The 19,525-nt window shown below is 37.4% G+C and overlaps 2 protein-coding genes across 2 annotated transcripts in view; both read right to left on the bottom strand.

Moving 5' to 3' along the window:
- The window catches only part of LOC127649034 (NPC intracellular cholesterol transporter 1-like), a 44,842-nt gene extending 37,153 nt beyond the window's left edge, over positions 1 to 7,689 (bottom strand). Inside the window, exon 1 of the mRNA XM_052133917.1 lies at positions 7,573 to 7,689. Within this exon, the coding sequence (XP_051989877.1) occupies positions 7,573 to 7,680 (108 nt within the window). The 5' untranslated portion in view covers positions 7,681 to 7,689. The remainder of the gene's footprint in view (positions 1 to 7,572) is intronic.
- A 1,143-nt stretch (positions 7,690 to 8,832) lies between these two features.
- Positions 8,833 to 19,525, bottom strand: part of LOC127648760 (epidermal growth factor receptor-like) — a 79,343-nt gene continuing 68,650 nt past the window's right edge. Inside the window, exons 21-28 of the mRNA XM_052133514.1 lie at positions 19,055 to 19,210; positions 18,743 to 18,818; positions 17,651 to 17,797; positions 17,168 to 17,265; positions 16,897 to 17,061; positions 14,493 to 14,534; positions 12,862 to 12,955; positions 8,833 to 11,796 (exon numbers count right to left, since the gene is read on the bottom strand). Coding sequence (XP_051989474.1) covers positions 11,435 to 11,796; positions 12,862 to 12,955; positions 14,493 to 14,534; positions 16,897 to 17,061; positions 17,168 to 17,265; positions 17,651 to 17,797; positions 18,743 to 18,818; positions 19,055 to 19,210 — 1,140 coding nt within the window. The 3' untranslated portion in view covers positions 8,833 to 11,434. The remainder of the gene's footprint in view (positions 11,797 to 12,861; positions 12,956 to 14,492; positions 14,535 to 16,896; positions 17,062 to 17,167; positions 17,266 to 17,650; positions 17,798 to 18,742; positions 18,819 to 19,054; positions 19,211 to 19,525) is intronic.

Below are 19,525 nucleotides of genomic sequence, written 5' to 3'. Positions count from 1 at the left end.
GCAGAAATATGTGATTTGTTACTCGGTTGCTAGGGTAAGCCCATGTGGTTGCTATGCAGTTACCAAGGTAATACAATACATGGCTCCTTTCCATCCTGAGTGAAATAAGTCATCCCGAAGTCTGTAGTAATTTTTGGTGCAGAGATATGTGATTTGTTGCTCGGTTGCTAGGGTAACCCCATCTGGTTGCTAGGCAGTTACCATAGTGATACTAATGAAGTGTCCTTGCCATCCTGGTTGAAATAAATCAACCCAGAAGTCTGTGCGATTTTCTGGTGCAGAAATATGTGATTTGTTACTCGCTGCTAGGGTACTCTATGTAGTTGCTAGGGAGTGGCATGGCAGCTGGCAATCATGAATCTCCAAAGGCTGCTTGTCAGTATGAATGATATAAACCAACTCCCATGCCTCTGTGACATTCAGAATGGAAGATATCCCTCTATGGATTTTGGTTGTTAAGGTGCTCGACAATGGTTGCTAGGGAGGGGCTAGGAAGTGTTGAAGTGATGCATGATTGGCTGTTTGCTGTCCCGAGTCAAACGAGACCACCCTTGTGTTTCTATGACACTTCTATCCGGAGATATCCCTTTGATCTTTTTCAATAGAAGTCTATGGGACTTGTTGCTAAGGTGCTCTTAATGGTTGCTAGGGCGTGGCTTGATAGCTTCACAATGATCCAGAGAGACTGATTGGTTGTCTGAGTAAAATGAGCCCACCCCTCGTCTCTATGACACTGTGATCCAGAGCTATGTTCAATACAAATCCCTATGCCTTTTCATTTCATGGGCCGTCCTACACCATTATAAGTCAATTGGGGCATTTTTGGGCAGCTCCTGCCCCCAGGGGTGCAACTTTTACCCCATTTTGAGGTATGCTCTTACAGAGCCTGCCAGCCTCTTCAAATATGGCAAATCACACGCTTTCGCTAAATCCTGCTCGAGCTGTGACGCCAAAGTTTGTCGCAATGTTAAGTCTATGGGATTTTTCGCCGCTTTTTTGCCCCTGGGGCAATTACTGTACCTCGATCAGCTTATAAAAGTCATAGCACACGTGTCCTCAATAGGTCGCTCGATTTGACACCTCATTCGTGGGTCTACGCTAAGCGGTGTGGACGAGTTAGGTGCCAAGTTTTGTACGGAGATAGAATAATAAAAGTATAAAAATAAAAATAAGTATGTGAGATTACAATAGTGATGCTTTGCAAGCACCACTAATAAGAAGAATCGGTATAATAATAAGTTTAAGTAGGATTTCAGTAAGTTGGCTCTCACAAGCCAACTTAATTAATTGCATTATGAATCTTTTAAACACATGTCACCACATCTCTGTCCTGGACAGATGTGGTGCAAGATAAACAGAGAAGCACTGATGTTTAAAATGATATGCTTAGTTCCTCAAAATCAGTTTCCTTTCCCTTCTCAGTCTTTATTTATATGGTTACTTTTGAGACAACAGACAACTTCTGTCTTCCACAAGCCTCACAACACAAAGGCGACCTAAGGGCTCTGGTCTATATTTTGCATTCTTCCGAACCACATAACAGCATGCAACAAAGCAAACAGAGGTATTAATCTAAACATGTCACTTATCTCAAGTGATTCTTAGTGAAACCAGAAGTGCTTGCTGTGTATTTCTGTAAAAGTATTTTGTCAGTTATGTGACAGGAATGTGCAGACACGTGCGGAATTCAGGAGAACCACGTCTCCACCCAAGTAGATCTTAGGGTGAACTTTCAAATGATCTAATCAAATTTATCTATGACGCATTCAAGATCAACATGCAGCATCTTGATGTAATGGTATTCGGTACAAAGAGTTACAAAGCTTATGGGTCAGAATTAAAATTAGGTGATTGTCAAGCTTTTGATCTACTGAACAGTCTTTACTCATCAGGAAACAAAAGAGCATGACTTGACATTTGACTGAGGGTTGTGCCATCCCTTACTCACAGGAAACTTTGATACAGCTGAGTCATCGGTTTTGGTTGGTGGTGGATACCAGGGCAAATTATGACTCACATATTGACATGAAAACTTTAAATAGTTTGGGACTGTCAAAAGTCTAAAAGAATAATAGTCCTGATAATTAACAAGATAAATCATTTAAACAACAAAGCTCTCCTACGAATCTTCAAACATCACATAAAACTCCAACCGATTTTATTTCCCCTACAAATAAACTCAACATACAATCAAGGTAGGACACTGATAAGAAACAATAACACAGACTGTGCCTACCCTTCACCTAGTCATTTCAGTGTTTATCATATCCTGAAGCTATAAAGAATGAAGTGCCATTACAGAATCATAAAACAGCCAAAACAACAGCCAAATACAATGAGTCTTAAGGAAATGTCTGCAATTTCCAACACATCTTAATGCAAGTCAATCTAACTTCAGAATCTACTATTCTTAGCAGCAGTGATTATATTAATCAGACAATATTTGTCCATTTTTAGATTATTGATAATATTGGCCAAATTGGGCCAATTCACAGAAAAGAGCACACTTTCAAACCATCCAGCTCTGAGGTGAATCACAACATTACACAACAATTTATCACAATTTTGATTTGAAACAGATTTGAATAATCAGAAAACAATGGCAAAGGTACAAGACTGTTAACTTAACATTTTCAATAAGGAAATGAACTACAATCCCATAAAGCATTGCAAATCACAATCAAAAACGATAGGAAAATATAAAACTATGTATTTAAAGTTGTTGATTAGAAGTAAAAGTTAATATATTTGAAGTAAACTGCAAAATATTCAAATTAGGACTGTCAATCGATTAAACATTTTAAATTAAATGGATGACATGCTGATTTATTAAGCGAATTAACCGCATTCTCAATATTTTCCAGATAAATGCCTCAGACAAAAATAATTAAATATATAATGATAATAAATATAATATATACAATAAATATAATTCAGATCATTCAAATAAATTAGGCTACATTTCTGTGACATACAAGTACAGCATTATAGGCAAAACAAAAACTGTCTTTAAAAGGCAATGTACTGTTTTTTTTCCATATTATTGAATTTAAACCCATCGTTGGCATACAGTCCACAGCAAGCCAGCTTGCAATTTAATTAGTCAATCGGTCCGAAGAAGGCTTATAAGGGCTTTTCTAAGTACGCATTTATGTACACATGGGCCAGACAGATACTTTGAGTGTTCTCTTTAGTTGCGTTGTGTCATAAAATCAAGTTAAACGTAGTTTAAAACTTAGAAAAACATGTCCCTAGACCTTGAAGTTGTGCTCCGTCCAGCTGTGTTTGAATGCAAAAACGAATCCTCATATTTAACTGTCTGTAGTCAGTGGGGTTGTTGCCTCTACAGTTGTGCATCTGTACAACCAGAAATGTGGTACTTCTAGCTTGAATTGCTCCGATGGTAGCACACTTAGGCTACTTATTATGGTCTGGGGGCATGATTAATCGCACTGAATTAACATGTTAAATCAACAGCACCGCTTCAAATGCTTACAAATGTATATCGGGAGATCAACTCCATTTCATCATTTGCAATGCATTACTGCATTGCAGAATTTGGTGCAGAGCTCCAAGCAGATGAAGCAGAGCTTTTTTTTTTTGGTCATGACTCTCTGATTGGTGGATCTTTTTCTTCAGGATTCATGGGTACTGTTTTTATTCAACATGAATTCAGCAATTGAACACATTTTTAAAAATGAAATTGAGAGAACACAGACAGATGGCTTCAACAGAAGCACATCCAAACAATTAACAATCTCGGAGCTCACTGTAGGTATGTGTTTAAAGGTTTAGAAGTTATCTTTTATAATCAATTCCCAGATGGAAAAAAAATAATGGGAATTTATCAGCCGATGTGCTTTGAGTCTGTTCTTAAATCTACCAATAGCTTTGTATAATGCAGATTTTTTGTAATCAAATAGTTTTGAGTGAATCATGAGTAAATATTGTGCAAAATAAAAGTGATTTTAATTTGTGAGAAATATGAAATTGTACACGCTGTTCTGCTCTTTTTATGTGTTTCTGGCCTTCCATGTGTGTTCAGTTGACCCTAGATGCAGGCTGGAGTGCGCACGATAGCGAGTCAATATATTTAGCAACTGCTGACCGTTTTTCCTCTTTATCATGTTCTGCATACTTATTTCTGTGATCTGATTAAGGTCACACCCATCCAACAATGTCAACCGTAAGGCATCACAGCTGGAACATCTGTATATGGCCTCTTTCCTGTACACCCATTTTCTCCCCCTTGACCTTAGGCCTTATTACCGCTTCCCTATTGGCTGCTTATTGTCTCATGAAAAATATAAATGACATGCTTGCTCTAATAAACATTGAGTAGATTGAATACAGACCGACCGTGTGTTGTTCTTTCTACTTCCTTCGTGAAGCCTCCAGAGACTCAGACTCACGACTGCACCTCACTGGGCACGAACATAGAAAGAAGGGATCGGGGAATTGGAGATAGCGACTAGATCCAAAATATTCCTAACATAATTTCAGCTATTTTGTCTTTTAACACATTTGCTATAAAATCATATTATATTTTATATAGTGACATTATATCAGCTATCGGCTACCCCACTCTTTAGTTTTCTGAATCACCAACTGGCTATTAAATAGCCATATTGATTGACCAGTCCCTAGCAGTCATACACTCCCGGAGCACTTAATAAGGAACACTATGGTCCTAATAAAGTTCCTAACGTGGTCTTCTGCTGTTATAGTCCATCCGCCTTAAATTTTGAGGTGTTGTGCATTCTGAGATGCTATTATGTTCTCTATAATTGTACAGACTACAGAGCGGTTAACGGAGTTGCTGTAGCCTTTCTATCAGCTCGAACCAGTCTGGCCATTCTCTGTTGACCTCTCTCATCAACAAAGCATTTCTGTCTGCAGAACTCTTGAAATGCTATCACTCTGCTAGAAGAATAGTCACTGACAGTAAACAGCAAACAGAACGTTGCTAGGCAAAAAGAATAACTGTGAAGTGATCCATATAGAAGTTCCAGGAAGAGGTCAGAGCTGTGATGTCATAAATGAAGCACAGATGTTGACCAATTAGCATCCAGCACCAGAACTATCAGTTTTATAATAGTTCATAGTGCATTAACTAGTGTTGACATGTACAACTTTGGATTTAAAAAATGTATTACTGTATTTTGATATTAACCCGAACCAAGGTTAATAAAAGTTTTATGTTAACAAATGGAACCTTAAATGTACAGTGTTACCAAAGAATCTAGTCAACATATCAGCCAACATTACACCCTTCAAATCGAGGAAAAATAAAAAATAAAATCAGAATTTATATAAAACATGCAGTATTGGTCCAAACAGTAGCTGAACGTGCTAAAGAAAATAACCTTTGAAACAAGAGATTAGATAGGAGTTGTTTTGGACAGAGTCCCACTGAGGACTCGATAGCTTGTGAGATAAAAATAAAACAAGTTTAGCTAAATGGAAGTAAGAGCACTTGGAATTAAACGGATAATCCCCCATCTGCATCTACAGGTGAAACTCGAATAATTTGAATATCGTGCAAAAGTTCATTAATTTCAGTAATTCAACTTAAAAGGTGAAACTAATATATTATATAGACACATTACAAGCAAAGTAAGATATTTCAAGCCTTTATTTGATATAATTTTGATGATTATGGCTTACAGCTTATGAAAACCCCAAATTCAGAATCTCAGAAAATTAGAATATTACATGAAATCAATAAAATAAAAAAAAAGGATTTTAAATACAGAAATGTCAGCCCTCTGAAAAGTATAATCATGCATATGTACTCAGTACTTGGTTTGGGCCCCTTTGCATTAATTACTGCCTCAATGCGGCGTGGCATGGATGCTATCAGCCTGTGGCACTGCTGAGGTGTTATGGAAGACCAAGATGCTTCAATAGCTGCCTTCAGCTCTTCTGCATTGTTTGGTCTCATGTCTCTATCTTTCTCTTGGCAATGCCCCATAGATTCTCTATGGGGTTCAGGTCAGGCGAGTTTGCTGGCCAATCAAGCACAGTAATACCATGGTCATTGAACCAGGTTTTGGTACTTTTGGCAGTGTGGGCAGGTGCCAAGTCCTGCTGGAAAATGAAGTCAGCATCTCCATAAAGCTTGTCTGCTGAAGGAAGCATGAAGTGCTCTAAAATGTCCCGTAGACGGCTGCGTTGACTCTGGACTTAATAAAGCACAGTGGACCAACACCAGCCGATGACATGGCTCCCCAAACCAACACAGACTGTGGAAACTTCACACTGGACTTCAAGCATCTTGGATTGTGTGCCTCTCCATTCTTCCTCCAGACTCTGGGACCTTGGTTTCCAAATAAGATGCAAAATTTGCTCTCATCAGAAAAGAGGACTTTGGACCACTGAGCAACAGACCAGTTCTTTTTTCTTTAGCCCAGGTAAGACGTTTGACATTTGAAGCCCATGTCCAGGACCCGCCTGTGTGTGGTGGCTCTTGATGCAGTAACTCCAGCCTCAGTCCACTCCTTGTGAAGCTCCCCACACATTTGAATGGCCTTTTCCTGACAATCCTCTCCAGGCTACGGTCATCCCTGCTGCTTGTGCACCTTTTTCTTCCACACTTTTCCCTTCCACTTAACTTTCTATTAATGTGCTTTGATACAGCACTTTGAGAACATCCAACTTCTTTTGCAATTAACTTTTGAGGCTTTCCCTCCTTGTGGAGGGTGTCAATGATGGTTTTCTGCACAGCTGTCAGGTCAGCAGTCTTCCCCATGATTGTGAATTCAACTGAATCAGACTGAGAGACCATTTAAAGGCTCAGGAACCCTTTGCAGGTGTTTAGCTGATTAGAGTGTGACACTTTGAGCCTACAATACTGAACCTTTTCACAATATTCTAATTTTCTGAGATTCTGAATTTGGGGTTTTCATAAGCTGTAAGCCATAATCATCAAAATTATATCAAATAAAGGCTTGAAATATCTTACTTTGCTTGTAATGAGTCTATATAATATATTAGTTTAACCTTTTAAGTTGAATTACTGAAATTAATGAACTTTTGCACGATATTCTAATTTTTCGAGTTTCACCTGTATTTATAGTCTACAAGGACACATTGGCTCTTTTTCTCGACAGCCCACTACGTGAGACACAAAAAGTGTGTTACTACGCAACGGCCAGACACATCTTTAAACTAAACAGTGTTCAAAGCGCTCAGAACAACTATAATAGCGTTTCTAGTGTAATAAACGCTGATCTTGCCATTTAAATCATGCGATGACAAAAAAAAAAACATGCACTCACGTGATCATCAACTCATGGGTCCCTTGTTCATAAAGAGCTTTGACCGGAGTTTAACAAGGGGAATGGAGCCAGTTTCACTTTTATAAGACCAACGTTACAACGAAGTCCGTTAAAATCTAGCCTTTCGGCTAAACAAATACACACCATTGCTTTTAAGAAGTGGATAGACACAGAGCTGATGAATTGATGTCAGGGCAGGTATGATGGTTGCAAGTTTGTGCTAGGCAACTACAGCGAGATACACTAATGTCAGCCACTGAGAAATAAATAAATTAGCGGTTGCCATACTTACCCACTGCGATAATAAAATCACGGTCCCTAAAAGACAGAAAAATTGTTTTCCCCAAAGCAGAAACATTGCTCCACTGACTCCACAGCTCTTCTCTAGAGTAACTCTCATCTGTTGGCGTGAAGCCTTCTTATTTCCTGCGCCGAGCCTTCCTTGGTGTGTGAATGTGATTTACTGTTGCTGACACCTACCGGTCAAGAGTGTGTAATACAGACAACAACAGCAAAAATGTAGTGACATCTAGCGGTTGTGTCCGAGAACTCCAGGGCTTGACTCATGAATATTAATCACACTAAATGACGTTCGCGAAATAGGCCCAGCTGATTTGCCAAAAGGCTCGTTACGTACTGATAGCGTGTTCAAAACTTAATATTCATGAGATAATGTTTTTAACGACGCTTGATTTCATAAAATATAGTTTAGATATTTGTTGTACTACAACTATTATCATTTGAATGGAATTTTAGCGTACTTTATATTAGTTTAGTTTTGTATAGGTGTGTGTACTTAAATAATATTCGGTGTTCAATATAAGTTTAGCTCAATCGACTGCACTTCTGGTCTTACGTTGATTACCACAAAAAATAATTTTGACTTGTCCCTCCTTTTCTTTAAAAACAGCTAAAATCGAGGCTACTGTGAGGCATTCACAATGGAAGTGAATAGGGCCAAATTTTAGAGGGTTTAACTGCGGAAATGTGAAGCTTACAATTTTATAAAAGCATTTGATTCTTCTGTTAAAGTACATGTATAATTGAAGCTGTAAATATGTTTAAATCATCGTTTTTACAATAGTTATTATGACGTCATGGCAAGGAAGTTGTTTAATTGGCTATAACTTCACACATAAATGGTTAGTATGTGATTTTATCACGCTAAAATCATGTTAACACTCGTTTACATATTGTGGCTGTACTTTTAAAAACAGTGAGCATTTTAACATTTACGGATTGGCCCCATTCACTTCCATTGTTACTGCCTCACCTGAACCCAGATTTTTGCCTTTTATTCCAGCTTATCTGGGTAGGCCTAATCCTTTTTTTCCTCTTTTGCAGAAGGACACATATAGGCCTATCATCAAACTTGAAAAGCCATAAGACCTCCTTCCTGATTTAAACATTAATTAACATGTAAACAGGTGCTTTGCAAATGTGTTGAGTTCCAGCAGAACTTGCTAATTGATCAATTTACCCTTGATGAGACTGCAGGTAAAACACTTAAAAATGATTACATCAGAAGCATTCAACATGTACAGTTTCCCTTGAATAATAATAAGAACAAATCATCTTTATTGAATTGACTTCTTACAGTAATAAAAAAAAGTCGAGAAGACAAAAGAGATAAGAATTGCCCACCATACTGCAACAGTAAATGAAAGTGCTTTCCAAGGAATTATCAAAGCAAGAAAGATGTGATATCCAATCACATTACTTGAATTGTGCAACATGGTTGCCATAGTATAATGTGATCATATGTTTGTCATTGAGTAAAATTCATTTTAATATTACAAAATTCACTGGAAGAAGAAAAAATGTACCAATTTACTAACAGAAACAGAATATGTGAGTGACCCTGTATGTGTTTATGTCAATGGATAAAATACTCTTAACATGTCAGCCATTTATTACACTTCTGTACATGTAATAATAATTATGATAATAATAATAAACTTTATTTTATATAGCGCCTTTAAAGAGGCCTCTCAAGGCGCTTTATATAGAAAGGAAAGATAAAAATAAAATATAACAATACAGAGCTGAATACAAATGGATAAAACATGCATCTCAAAACAACTAATGATAAAACACAGTAAATAAAGTGATAGTATTAAATTAATTGAATACAATAGTATCAATTAAAAGCCTCCTGGAAAAAATTAGTTTTAAGATATGATTAAAAGTCACTAAAAGACTGAACTTCTCTAAGTTATGAGGGTAGAGAGTTACATAGTTTCAGAGCATAAGAAGAGAAGGCCTTGTCACCCATAGAGCGTAAACGAGTCTGAGGAACAGCTTACAAAAACAATTTAGAGGAGCAGAAATCGTGCTTTGGGGCTTACAGGGTTAAAAGCTCAGACAAATATTGGGGAACCAAACCATGCAAAGCCTTGTAGGTAACCATAATCATTTTTAAGTCTACACGAAACTTGACATGGTGTCAGTGCAATGATTCCAAGATAGGAGTGATGTGATCATTTGCCCTGGCCCTTGCCCTGGCCCTTGCCCTAGTCTGAATTCTGGCAGCCGACTTTTGCACATATTGCAATTTAATTAATGTAGATTTTGAGACTCCGGCAAGGAGAGCATTGCAATAGTCAATGCGAGAGTAATAAAGACAGAAAGTCCTTTGTCAATACTGAGTCTTTTGAGTCAATGTGGATGTTAAAGTCCCCAAATATAAGAATTCTCTTGAACTTGAGGCACAGCAGAGACAACAAATTAGCAAACTCAGTCAAAAAGGCTTCATTAGTCTTGGGAGGCTGTAGACTGTAGTGATGATGGTAGTGTGAGGGGCAGAGTCACTCAGAACGAGGCACTCAAATGAAGTGAACTGTGGTACAGACACAGGACTTAAGTTGTATTTTAGGTTGTAAAGCATCATAGTACCCCCACCTCTACCAGAGAGTCATGGGAGATCAACCAACCCATATCCCTTGGGATTAATTTGATTAAAGAAGAGACCATCACTCGGTTTATGCCATGTTTCTGCCAAGCATTAATAAGTCTAGTATTTTTTCTGTTATAATGTCCGATAACAACAGAGCCTTGTTATTCACAGAGCATGCATTAAATAACGCCATTTTAACCAGACTCAGAGGCAGAGAAGAGACAGGGAAACCTCCAGACATGGAAGCGATGACAAATTGCTAAAATCAACGGCAGTATAAAATAAGTCTTTTGGCTTTCCGCCGAAACAGTGGAATAGAGGCAGTCGAAGACGAAGAGACAAAACTGCGTCTTGAACTGCAATGCGTGTAGCGTTTTGGATTCAATATTCCATTGTTTTGACAATGTTCATGAGTGTCTATCGGCCAAAAAATTGTTCAGTAGCTGCCGTGCAGTGTCCCTTAAAGCCATGCAGGGGCCCACATCCACAATAGCCTCAAAGTGATGTAAATCCTGGGTTGACTCCACCATAGAAAGCAGTACAAAGTTTAAAAAGTAATCCCAAATCGCAATGAAGAATAAATTAAATAGAGCTCAGACTATAAAAACTTAAAACTTCGATGCTCCAAAAATCCGCACTACCAGTAAAATAAATAAATAAACAATTAAACGGTGAGAGGAGCGGCAGCCAAACACGGCAGCGTTCCTTATCAACTGGACGTTTTCTGGAACAAGCCATGTGTTGGTTTATTGGACAAAATGGATTCTAACCATACAGCCAACATTTTCAGCAAAAAATGGGAGTTAAATCTTTATACAATTGTACTTTTATTCACAGCAGAGAGGCATTAGACAAACTTTGAGTTCAGTCTTTAAAGTAATGTTTTCTAGTTACAGACACTGTTGAGCACAGTGCACTGGGATGATGTTCAATATTTTGCTAACCAAAAAACATATTTGTTTTTATACAAGAGTGTGAGCAAGCTACATGTTCTATGATTTCAGGAGTTCTTCTGGCATCAACATTCAGTTTGATTCCTGCAGTCACTCATAGTCTCTAGGGGGTCCCACTTGTTCAATGCAATCATATTGGCATCTAAGTCTAGCTCAGAAAGAAACAAGCATATTTGAAAGGCTCTGCTCTCGAAGATCCTCATTTCCACAGCAATATAATTTCCTTTGCCTCTGCTATAAATAGATGTCCTTTCATCTTTTAACTAAAGTGGCTCATTTTAACAGTTTCTCCTCTCCATAATGTGCTAGTGCACCTCCAGGCACACATATTCTGCATTTTCTGCAGCCGGCAAATGATCGTTGGTGTGTGTTTTGAGCTCCAGGGGGCAGAAGTCCTGCTGGTAGTCTGGGTTGTCCATGCTGTTCTTGGGCTTGAAGCTCTGCATTTTTAAGAACAACTGGTTGGAGAGGAGCTGGGTATGGGAGGTGTTAAGATATTCTGGTGGGGCGGCAGCAGCAGGAGTGGGGCTCTTGAAGCAGTTCATGTACTCTTCCTTTGTTTCGTCAAGTGCCAATAAAGAGTGTGGAAGCATGTGTGGGGGCCCTGGGTGCTGGTAGATCAGATTCGTCATGTTGGACATCAGTGAGCCGTTCTGGTTCATGTATTCTTGGGAATAGTACAACATGGGGTTAAATAAACAATCTGTTTCACCAATTATTTTTTAATTAGTACTTTATTAAAACGGTACAGTAAGTAATAAGCATAGGCGTGTATCAAAAAACAGATTAAAAATACCTTGAGGGTATGAGCATCTGTTAAAGGGATAGTTCACTTTAAAATGAAAACTCTGCAATCATTTACTCACCCTCGTTTCATTCCATTGAAAACATGTATTGGCCAGTTGCTGTCATGCTCCAAAAAGGGAGAAATAAACCATTAAAGTAGTCCATGTAACTGGTGTGCTGTATTTCATGTATTCTTAAGTTATACAATACGTATGAGTATCAGATCAAAATTAAAGTAGTTATTCACTTAAAATCTTGCCCTATTCTGTAGCTCTCAAATCTCATTTGGTACTCCAGTTTCCGCATTTTGAATCAATATCGTTTGGTGTCACTGATGTAAAACCTGGTATGACAAGTTTTAACATGTCTGAATATGCATAAGTGCAATGAGATTTGAAAGTTACAGCGAAGGACAAGATTATCAGTATATAAAGACTTAAATTTTGTTCTGTTTGTCATATAAAACTACCATATGGCTTCTGAAGATTATACCGTACAAATCAAATGGACTACTTTTATAACAGGTTACTTTAATGGTGGTTTTTGTCCTTTAAGGAGCTTGACATCCCCTGGTCACTGTGTTTTGGAAGAACTGAGCAGCATGAATATTCTTCAGAATTTCTTCATTTGTGTTCCATGAAATATTGAAAGTGATAAATTTTGGAATGACAAAAGGGAGAGTGAATGATGCTAGAACTTTTGGGTGAACTACACTTTTAAGACTATAAATCAGTATAAACCTCAAGGATGCAGTACTAAGACTGACCAATAGAGGCTCCCATTTCACCACTAATTAAAAACCTTTTTGTCTTTCTGCTCCCTAAACAGAATTTTATCTCTTCTTTTTTTCCAAGAGACTAATCATCTCACATTATTTGAGACACTTGGAAAAGCACTAGTTTTATGAGTTATAAAAGTCTTCAGCATGTGCTTGTGCCAGACCAACCTGGAGCAGGCTGGAAGTCTCCCTCCTGGAACTGTTCCGTCGGGTCTGGGATGTATCGCAAAACCATGCTGTTCTCTCTTGCCGGGAAGCCATTCTGTGACAAAGTGAAAGTGTGTTATTCTACATAGTTAGTGCTGCCTAGAAGATTGTGAAAGCAAAACCAAGGTACAGTTGCATAATGAGTGGAGCAACCTTTGTCATTATTGCAATTTTTATGTTGTATGCTAATATTGCAAAGCACACATGTTATAATTGCAAACTGTTACTGCAATCTTAAAATCTATCATATACAGTGGCCCCAAAAAGTATCTGGACACTTCAGCACCACTTAAATATATTTCACTGAATTATCAAACCAAGTTGCATCTGAAAACAAATGATGCTGCAGTTTTTCTCAGAACTACACTTTTATTTTTTTTTTACACATTTTTAAAATTATTTTAGTTTTAACCAGCTGGCCACAAGGTCATTTTTAGTGAATGTATTTAGTCAGTTCCCCTCAAGTTCAACAACTGTCCTTGCAGAGTAACCATGTTTGACTAGAAAGTGTCCTAGCATATTTATCTTTATTTTGAACTGTATGTTGTGCATTAGCTATACAAGCCTGGAAAATTGGATTTTGTTAGTGTTATCTGAGGTAAAGAAGCACTATTTATAATTCCAGTGTTGTCAGATTTTACTGTTGATTTAAAATAAGTTAATTAATCGTAATCTAGACCAACTGTTTTTTAGATTTCATTGCTCCCCCATTCAAGTAGATAGGAGCTGCTCTTTGATGACTAGAAATAGCTTCCCGAGAGCGTTCTAAAGATGGCCAACAGTGGACTGACTTGCTAGAAATACTTCGGAGCAACTTAAAGCACATCAAAGGCCTTGTTTGGGTTTGTTTACATTTTAGTTTTTTGAAAATCTTTGTTGGAGTTTGAGTTAACAAGCATTCCGTTGGCCCATTTGAACATTACGCCAATTTCTATGGGATTTTTCCAATATTTGATCATCTGCTGTGCAAAAACCGTAACACTGTTCAGTTAGAAAAGACATAGCACAGTCTTCAAGAACATTCTGAAGGTCAGTTCCAAGTTTGGTGGATGTAGCTTGAAAGCTCTAAGAGAAGTTAGTGTTAGAAATGCTGGTCTCAGTTTAGGGATTTTCTAAAAACCCTAAACAAAGTTTGTAGAATATCAGTATGTTAGCTTTCATCAAGACAATATAAAAATGCTAAGAACAGAACAAAAACCACTAAAAATCAAGATGAATAACATGAAAAATGACATCATATTTCTTGTATTTCTTTATATTATATTCAACATCTCGCCTTAACAACTTTTTTTTTATTGAAGAATGTAAAATTCTGGAATCACAAAATGAATTGCAATTAACGCAATCAATTGACATTCCTACTTTCTGTTAATAAAGTTTGAAAACAAGCAGCTTCTTCATCGTTACAGCAGAATTACCAGAATAAATATCTTCATGAGACTAAATGGGGGCCTTTGAATATCGTCTTGAACAAGGTGGGTCCTGGGAGTCACAAAAGTTGAGACCCAGTACTATGTTTTGAGATTAATGTTAGCCAAGTTACTAGACAGCTTTGTGATATGGTGTATCGGTGTCTGACACGACTAACTTACCCCATTTCTGCCCTGCAGGTTCCCAATGCTGCTGTTGAGACTCTGAAACAAAAGAAGTCATGTTTTCATTATCAAGCCTTTAAAGAAGTATACATATTTACAACCAAACCCATCTCCTGATGAAGTTGTCTTTTCAGTTATTCTGCTAATGGATGTGGCACTAACATGTTTTAGAAATGTTGCTTTTGTTCTAGTCAGTGCTATACAATAGTTGATATGTAAAGATGATGACTGAGGACGAGATCAATCTTTTGAATTCAAAACCGCTTCCACAAAACAGGTCTATACAAGTTGGGAGAAGAAAGAACCCAGCCTCACTGAAGTCTCTGTACCATAACAAAACCCTAGCAGTGCACACAAGCACGTCGCAGGTTTTCTCTAGCAAAACACTTTCTTGAAAAACAAGGCAAAAAGAAACATACACTAAATAGGCTACCATCTGTCAGGGAGCCTACAGCCTTAAATGGCCATGCTTCAATGACTGTGTTATATAAGACTGCGTTCGAGTTCAAGGCCTTCGTTCTGGCAAAAACATTTTTAACAAGTGTTGCCCGTGAAAGCAATCGGACTTGAAAGGCTGAAGAGGCTTTGCACCAACTTAGTGACAGGCGTGAGGCAGCGATCGCTCAGTACACTGAGGCCTGACGAGTCGTCTTGGACAGACATGGACGGAACTGCCATTATCAGAAGGCAGCTGGAAGGAATTGGGGGAGAGGGTGAATAGACAGAGACAGTGGAACAGGAAGTAGGTCAGGCCAGGTACAGAACGCCTCTGCAACGTGAACTTTCTGTCCTTTTGAGTGAAAGCACATGATACTGTCATCTGATTCGGTTGAATGCAGTAACCACACAACTGTTACCGCAATTACTGAGGTTGCCATTCATCTACTGGGACAGACGTTATAAGATTGCAAGCGTATAAAATCTGCAATAATTTATGTGATAAACTGCATACGGGTTGTTTTGAAATACTTTTGGAAAGTTTTCATGTCCTGTGGTGTGACATGCTATACTCCATCTGAAACTACAGTATTTAAAATGTATTTTTCACTTAAAAAATTTTTTATCTAAATTAACTGGTTTTGTCAAATATATGATTTATTATGACTGAATCAACCAAGCTATATTGCATTACACCAATGACAGTAATTTTACGTTTAGTCCAAATACGCCCAAGCAGTGTGTGCATGAATGCAGGAGAGAAAGATTTAGGCTATTCATTGATTTCAGATGAGCAGATGTATTTTTTAAGTATTATAAATATTTTGGAAATATATTTAGTATTGAGAATAAATTTACTGAAAAGACGTTATTTTCATACACTTTGCTTGTTAAAATGTCTATGTTGATAATTTCTCCACATGGGGAAAAAATGTAAAAACTGAAAATCACTTTTTTTTTGTTGAATCAAATCCCTTATTTTGAATGTGTTTGAGAGATCTGGTAACACTGCAACTGGTACATCACCCACCCTTAGCACAGTGTACTGTCATTAAAGAATGTTATTAACTATTCCTTTATTTAGTTCTAACCAGTTACCAATTGGAAAGGAGGCTGCGGAACGATGGAACCGGAACAAAAAATACCTTATACACAGTGGTGGGTAAGTTACTCAAAATAAGTAACTCACTACAAATTACTAATCACTTCTCTAAAAATGTAATCAGATTACTTAATTTTAGAAGTAATCAAAAAACTAATTACTTTACTTTAAAATTACTTTCTAAATCATTTTTCCTAGAAATGTTTATGGTTTCCAACTATAAATTCCCTATATGTCTATATTTCCTCCTCATTCATTATTGCTGTTTCAATTGGGACAATTCACCAAGCGAACTCTAGTGGCAAATGTCCCAAGTGTATCAGTTACACAACCTTTAGCTTTCTCAGAAACACTAACAGACGTACATAAGAGTTCATATTTTAAATGCATTTTACATATTAGTCCAAGTAATGTACTTAAGTAATGACATTAGCTGAAAGTCAGTAACTGTAATATTACAAGAATTTCAAATGTAATGCACCACATTAGTTTTTTTGACTAAAAAGTAATTTGATTACAGTAACTAATTACTTTGTAATCAGATACACCCAACACTACTTATACACTGATATAGATTTAACTTTGAAATCTTGATTAAAAAAATGTAGATAGTATTTAATGGGCACATTATATGTCAATCACACATTTTGGATGAATATATACTTTTGTGTTTGAATATGTGTACATTTTCTGCATTTAGTGTAATGCCATGTATGTCTTTGACTATTTATACTTATTGTACTAGGTTTCAGATTCAGATTAATGAGACACATACAATTAATTGATATTTACCCGCTAGCACCAGAGTTCCCTTTAGGAAGGCACTTATGTTTTGTTTACAGGAGTGTGTTTATGTCTCACCACAGAGTGTAGCAGCTGTGTGCGGGAGGTGCTGGGGCTGCTGAAGAATCCACGATTGGGCACTAAATACTCATCTACATCCACGGATTCATCAAGATCTCCAGTCGTTAGACTGCGGTAGAACTTTGAGTCAGAGGGACTGGGTAAATGCATCCGATCATCACCCTGTACAACAGCAAACAGTGACAGTGATCAGATACAAGGAACATTTGATAGCTCTTTCAGAAATAAAGTTCCGAGCATTTGCTGAAAATGCATGTTGTTCTCTCACCTGAATGACAAGATAGCGGGATGGGTCCCGTGCCATTTTGGAAAACTCAGCGATGAGCTCCCTGAAGCGAGGCCTGCTCTCTGCATCGATCATCCAACCTGGAATAAAACGTAGTGAAGGTGATGATAAATCAGAAGTTTAAAAAGACATTTTGTGCTTTCACACAAACAGTCTTGGCCGTGTATATATATATAAATAACAGCACTGTTCCATAACTGTGAGAACCCTGCGGTACGATGTTATATGTAATCAAAGTCATAATATTAACTTTTCGAGCATGTATAAGATTAAGAGAGATGCTCTTAATGTAAGAATTCTTCCAAAGAGCTTCTGTCAATTACAAATTATCTTTACTTTGGTGGTGTTGTGTTAAAGGTAGCAATTTGTATGTATGAAAAAATTGATTGATGAAAGAATAAGAAAGAACTACATTATGTCCACATCACTGTATAACAATGAGTTTGAATGTATTTGCACACTTACATTTGACCATGATCATGTAGACATCAATGGTGCAGATAGGAGGCTGAGGCAGTCTTTCTCCTTTCTCCAGCACTTCTGCAATCTCACTCGCAGGAATGCCATCATAGGGCTTTGTTCCAAATGTCATTAGCTCCCAGACAGTCACACCTACAGCAGTGGATCAGACAGTGAACAACTGAAACAATCTATCAATACTAAAAACCTGTGCTTTAGGTGGTATTAGTCAACATGAAATAAAACCCAACCCAATCTACTTCCTTAATCAGTGCATGCTATTCCAAAAAATAGTTTTATAGTGTTTCGCCTCTGAAACAAACTTCCTTTTCAGCTGAAATCATAATTCCCATCCACACCCTTACCTCCAACAATCTGGCTCCATTCTGGTTTGTATCACCTACTTAAAGGAATAGTTCAGCCAAAAATGAAAATTCTTTCTTTTACTTGACCTTATGCCATCCTAGATGTGTATGAATTTCTTTCTTCTGGTGAACACAATACAATTTTTTTAGAAGAATATCTCAGCTTTATAGGTCCATAGAATGGAAGTGAATGGTGACCAGACATTTGAAGCTCCAAAAAGCACATAAAGGCAGCATAAAAGTAATCAATATGACTCCAGTGGTTTAACACATGTCTTCTGAAGAGAAGCAATCACGTTGGGTGAGAAACAGATATCTATAGATTTATAGAAAGAGAAGACTTAAATATTGATCTGTCTCTCACCCACACCTATAATATTGCTTCTGAAGATATGGATTTAACCACTAGAGTTGTATCGATTACTTTTATGCTGCCTTTATGTCCTTTTTGGAGCTTGAAAGGTCTGGCCACCATTCACTTGCATTGTATGCACCTTCAGAGCTGAGATATTCTTCTAAAAATCTTAATTTGTGTTCTGCAGAAGAAAGAAAGTCATACATATCTGGGATGGCACGAGAGTGAATAAATGATAAGAGAATTGTAATTTTTTTGACGAACTATCCATTTAATGAGTACACCAAATGTAAAGCAAATGTTGTTTCATGTTAACTTTAACGCCTAAAATAAGTAGTGTTTTCTTGATCCATAATACATTAGCAACCTTATACTTACCATAGCTCCAGACATCACTCTGGTGGGTGTATGTTCTGTGTAAAATGGATTCAAGCGCCATCCATTTTATTGGCACCTGGATGTAGATGAAATAGATGACAACATAAAATTCCACTGTAAATGTAATGGCTAGTAAATGCAAACTAGATTCATTCTGAAGATGAGCTTCATATTTTAAGTACTCCTAAAACACTAATAATGCCACATTCACCATTTCATCTGAACATTTGTAATACTCTTTATGGTTTCATCAAGTTAGGATGAAAAACTGCCATTTTTCTAGCTTTCCAGAAAAACAAAACAATGCCAGACCTTTCCACCATCTGCATGGTACTCCTTCTCATCGGAACTTAACAGCTTGGCCAGGCCAAAATCAGTAATCTTTACATGCTGAGGGGTCTTCACCAGAACGTTACGAGCGGCCAGGTCTCTGTGCACAAGATGGTGCTCTTCTAGATAGTTCATCCCCTGAAGAAGTCAGAGAGACATTCAAAAGAACTTTAGTTGAAATGTTAATAGAAATGTGAAGATTTTTAACCCGATGTCATGAGAAGTTGTACTAATTTGTACAAGTTGGCTAAATAGTATGAAAGAGTTTGTTCATATGAAGTCATTAGAATTATAGACGTGCAAATACCTGGATGTGTAATGCGAAGTAAGCAAAATTTCAGCATGTCAGATGTTGTGTACATGTTTATTAATTGTATGCCCTTACCCAAAACCTGTATAGAGTAGAGTCCCAAAGAGTACACTTTACACTTCAAATCACACTTTGGGACTCTA

Source organism: Xyrauchen texanus, chromosome 9 (assembly GCF_025860055.1).
Source record: "Xyrauchen texanus isolate HMW12.3.18 chromosome 9, RBS_HiC_50CHRs, whole genome shotgun sequence".
Classification (NCBI taxonomy): domain Eukaryota; kingdom Metazoa; phylum Chordata; class Actinopteri; order Cypriniformes; family Catostomidae; genus Xyrauchen; species Xyrauchen texanus.
This window is presented reverse-complemented; position numbering and strand designations above follow the sequence as displayed.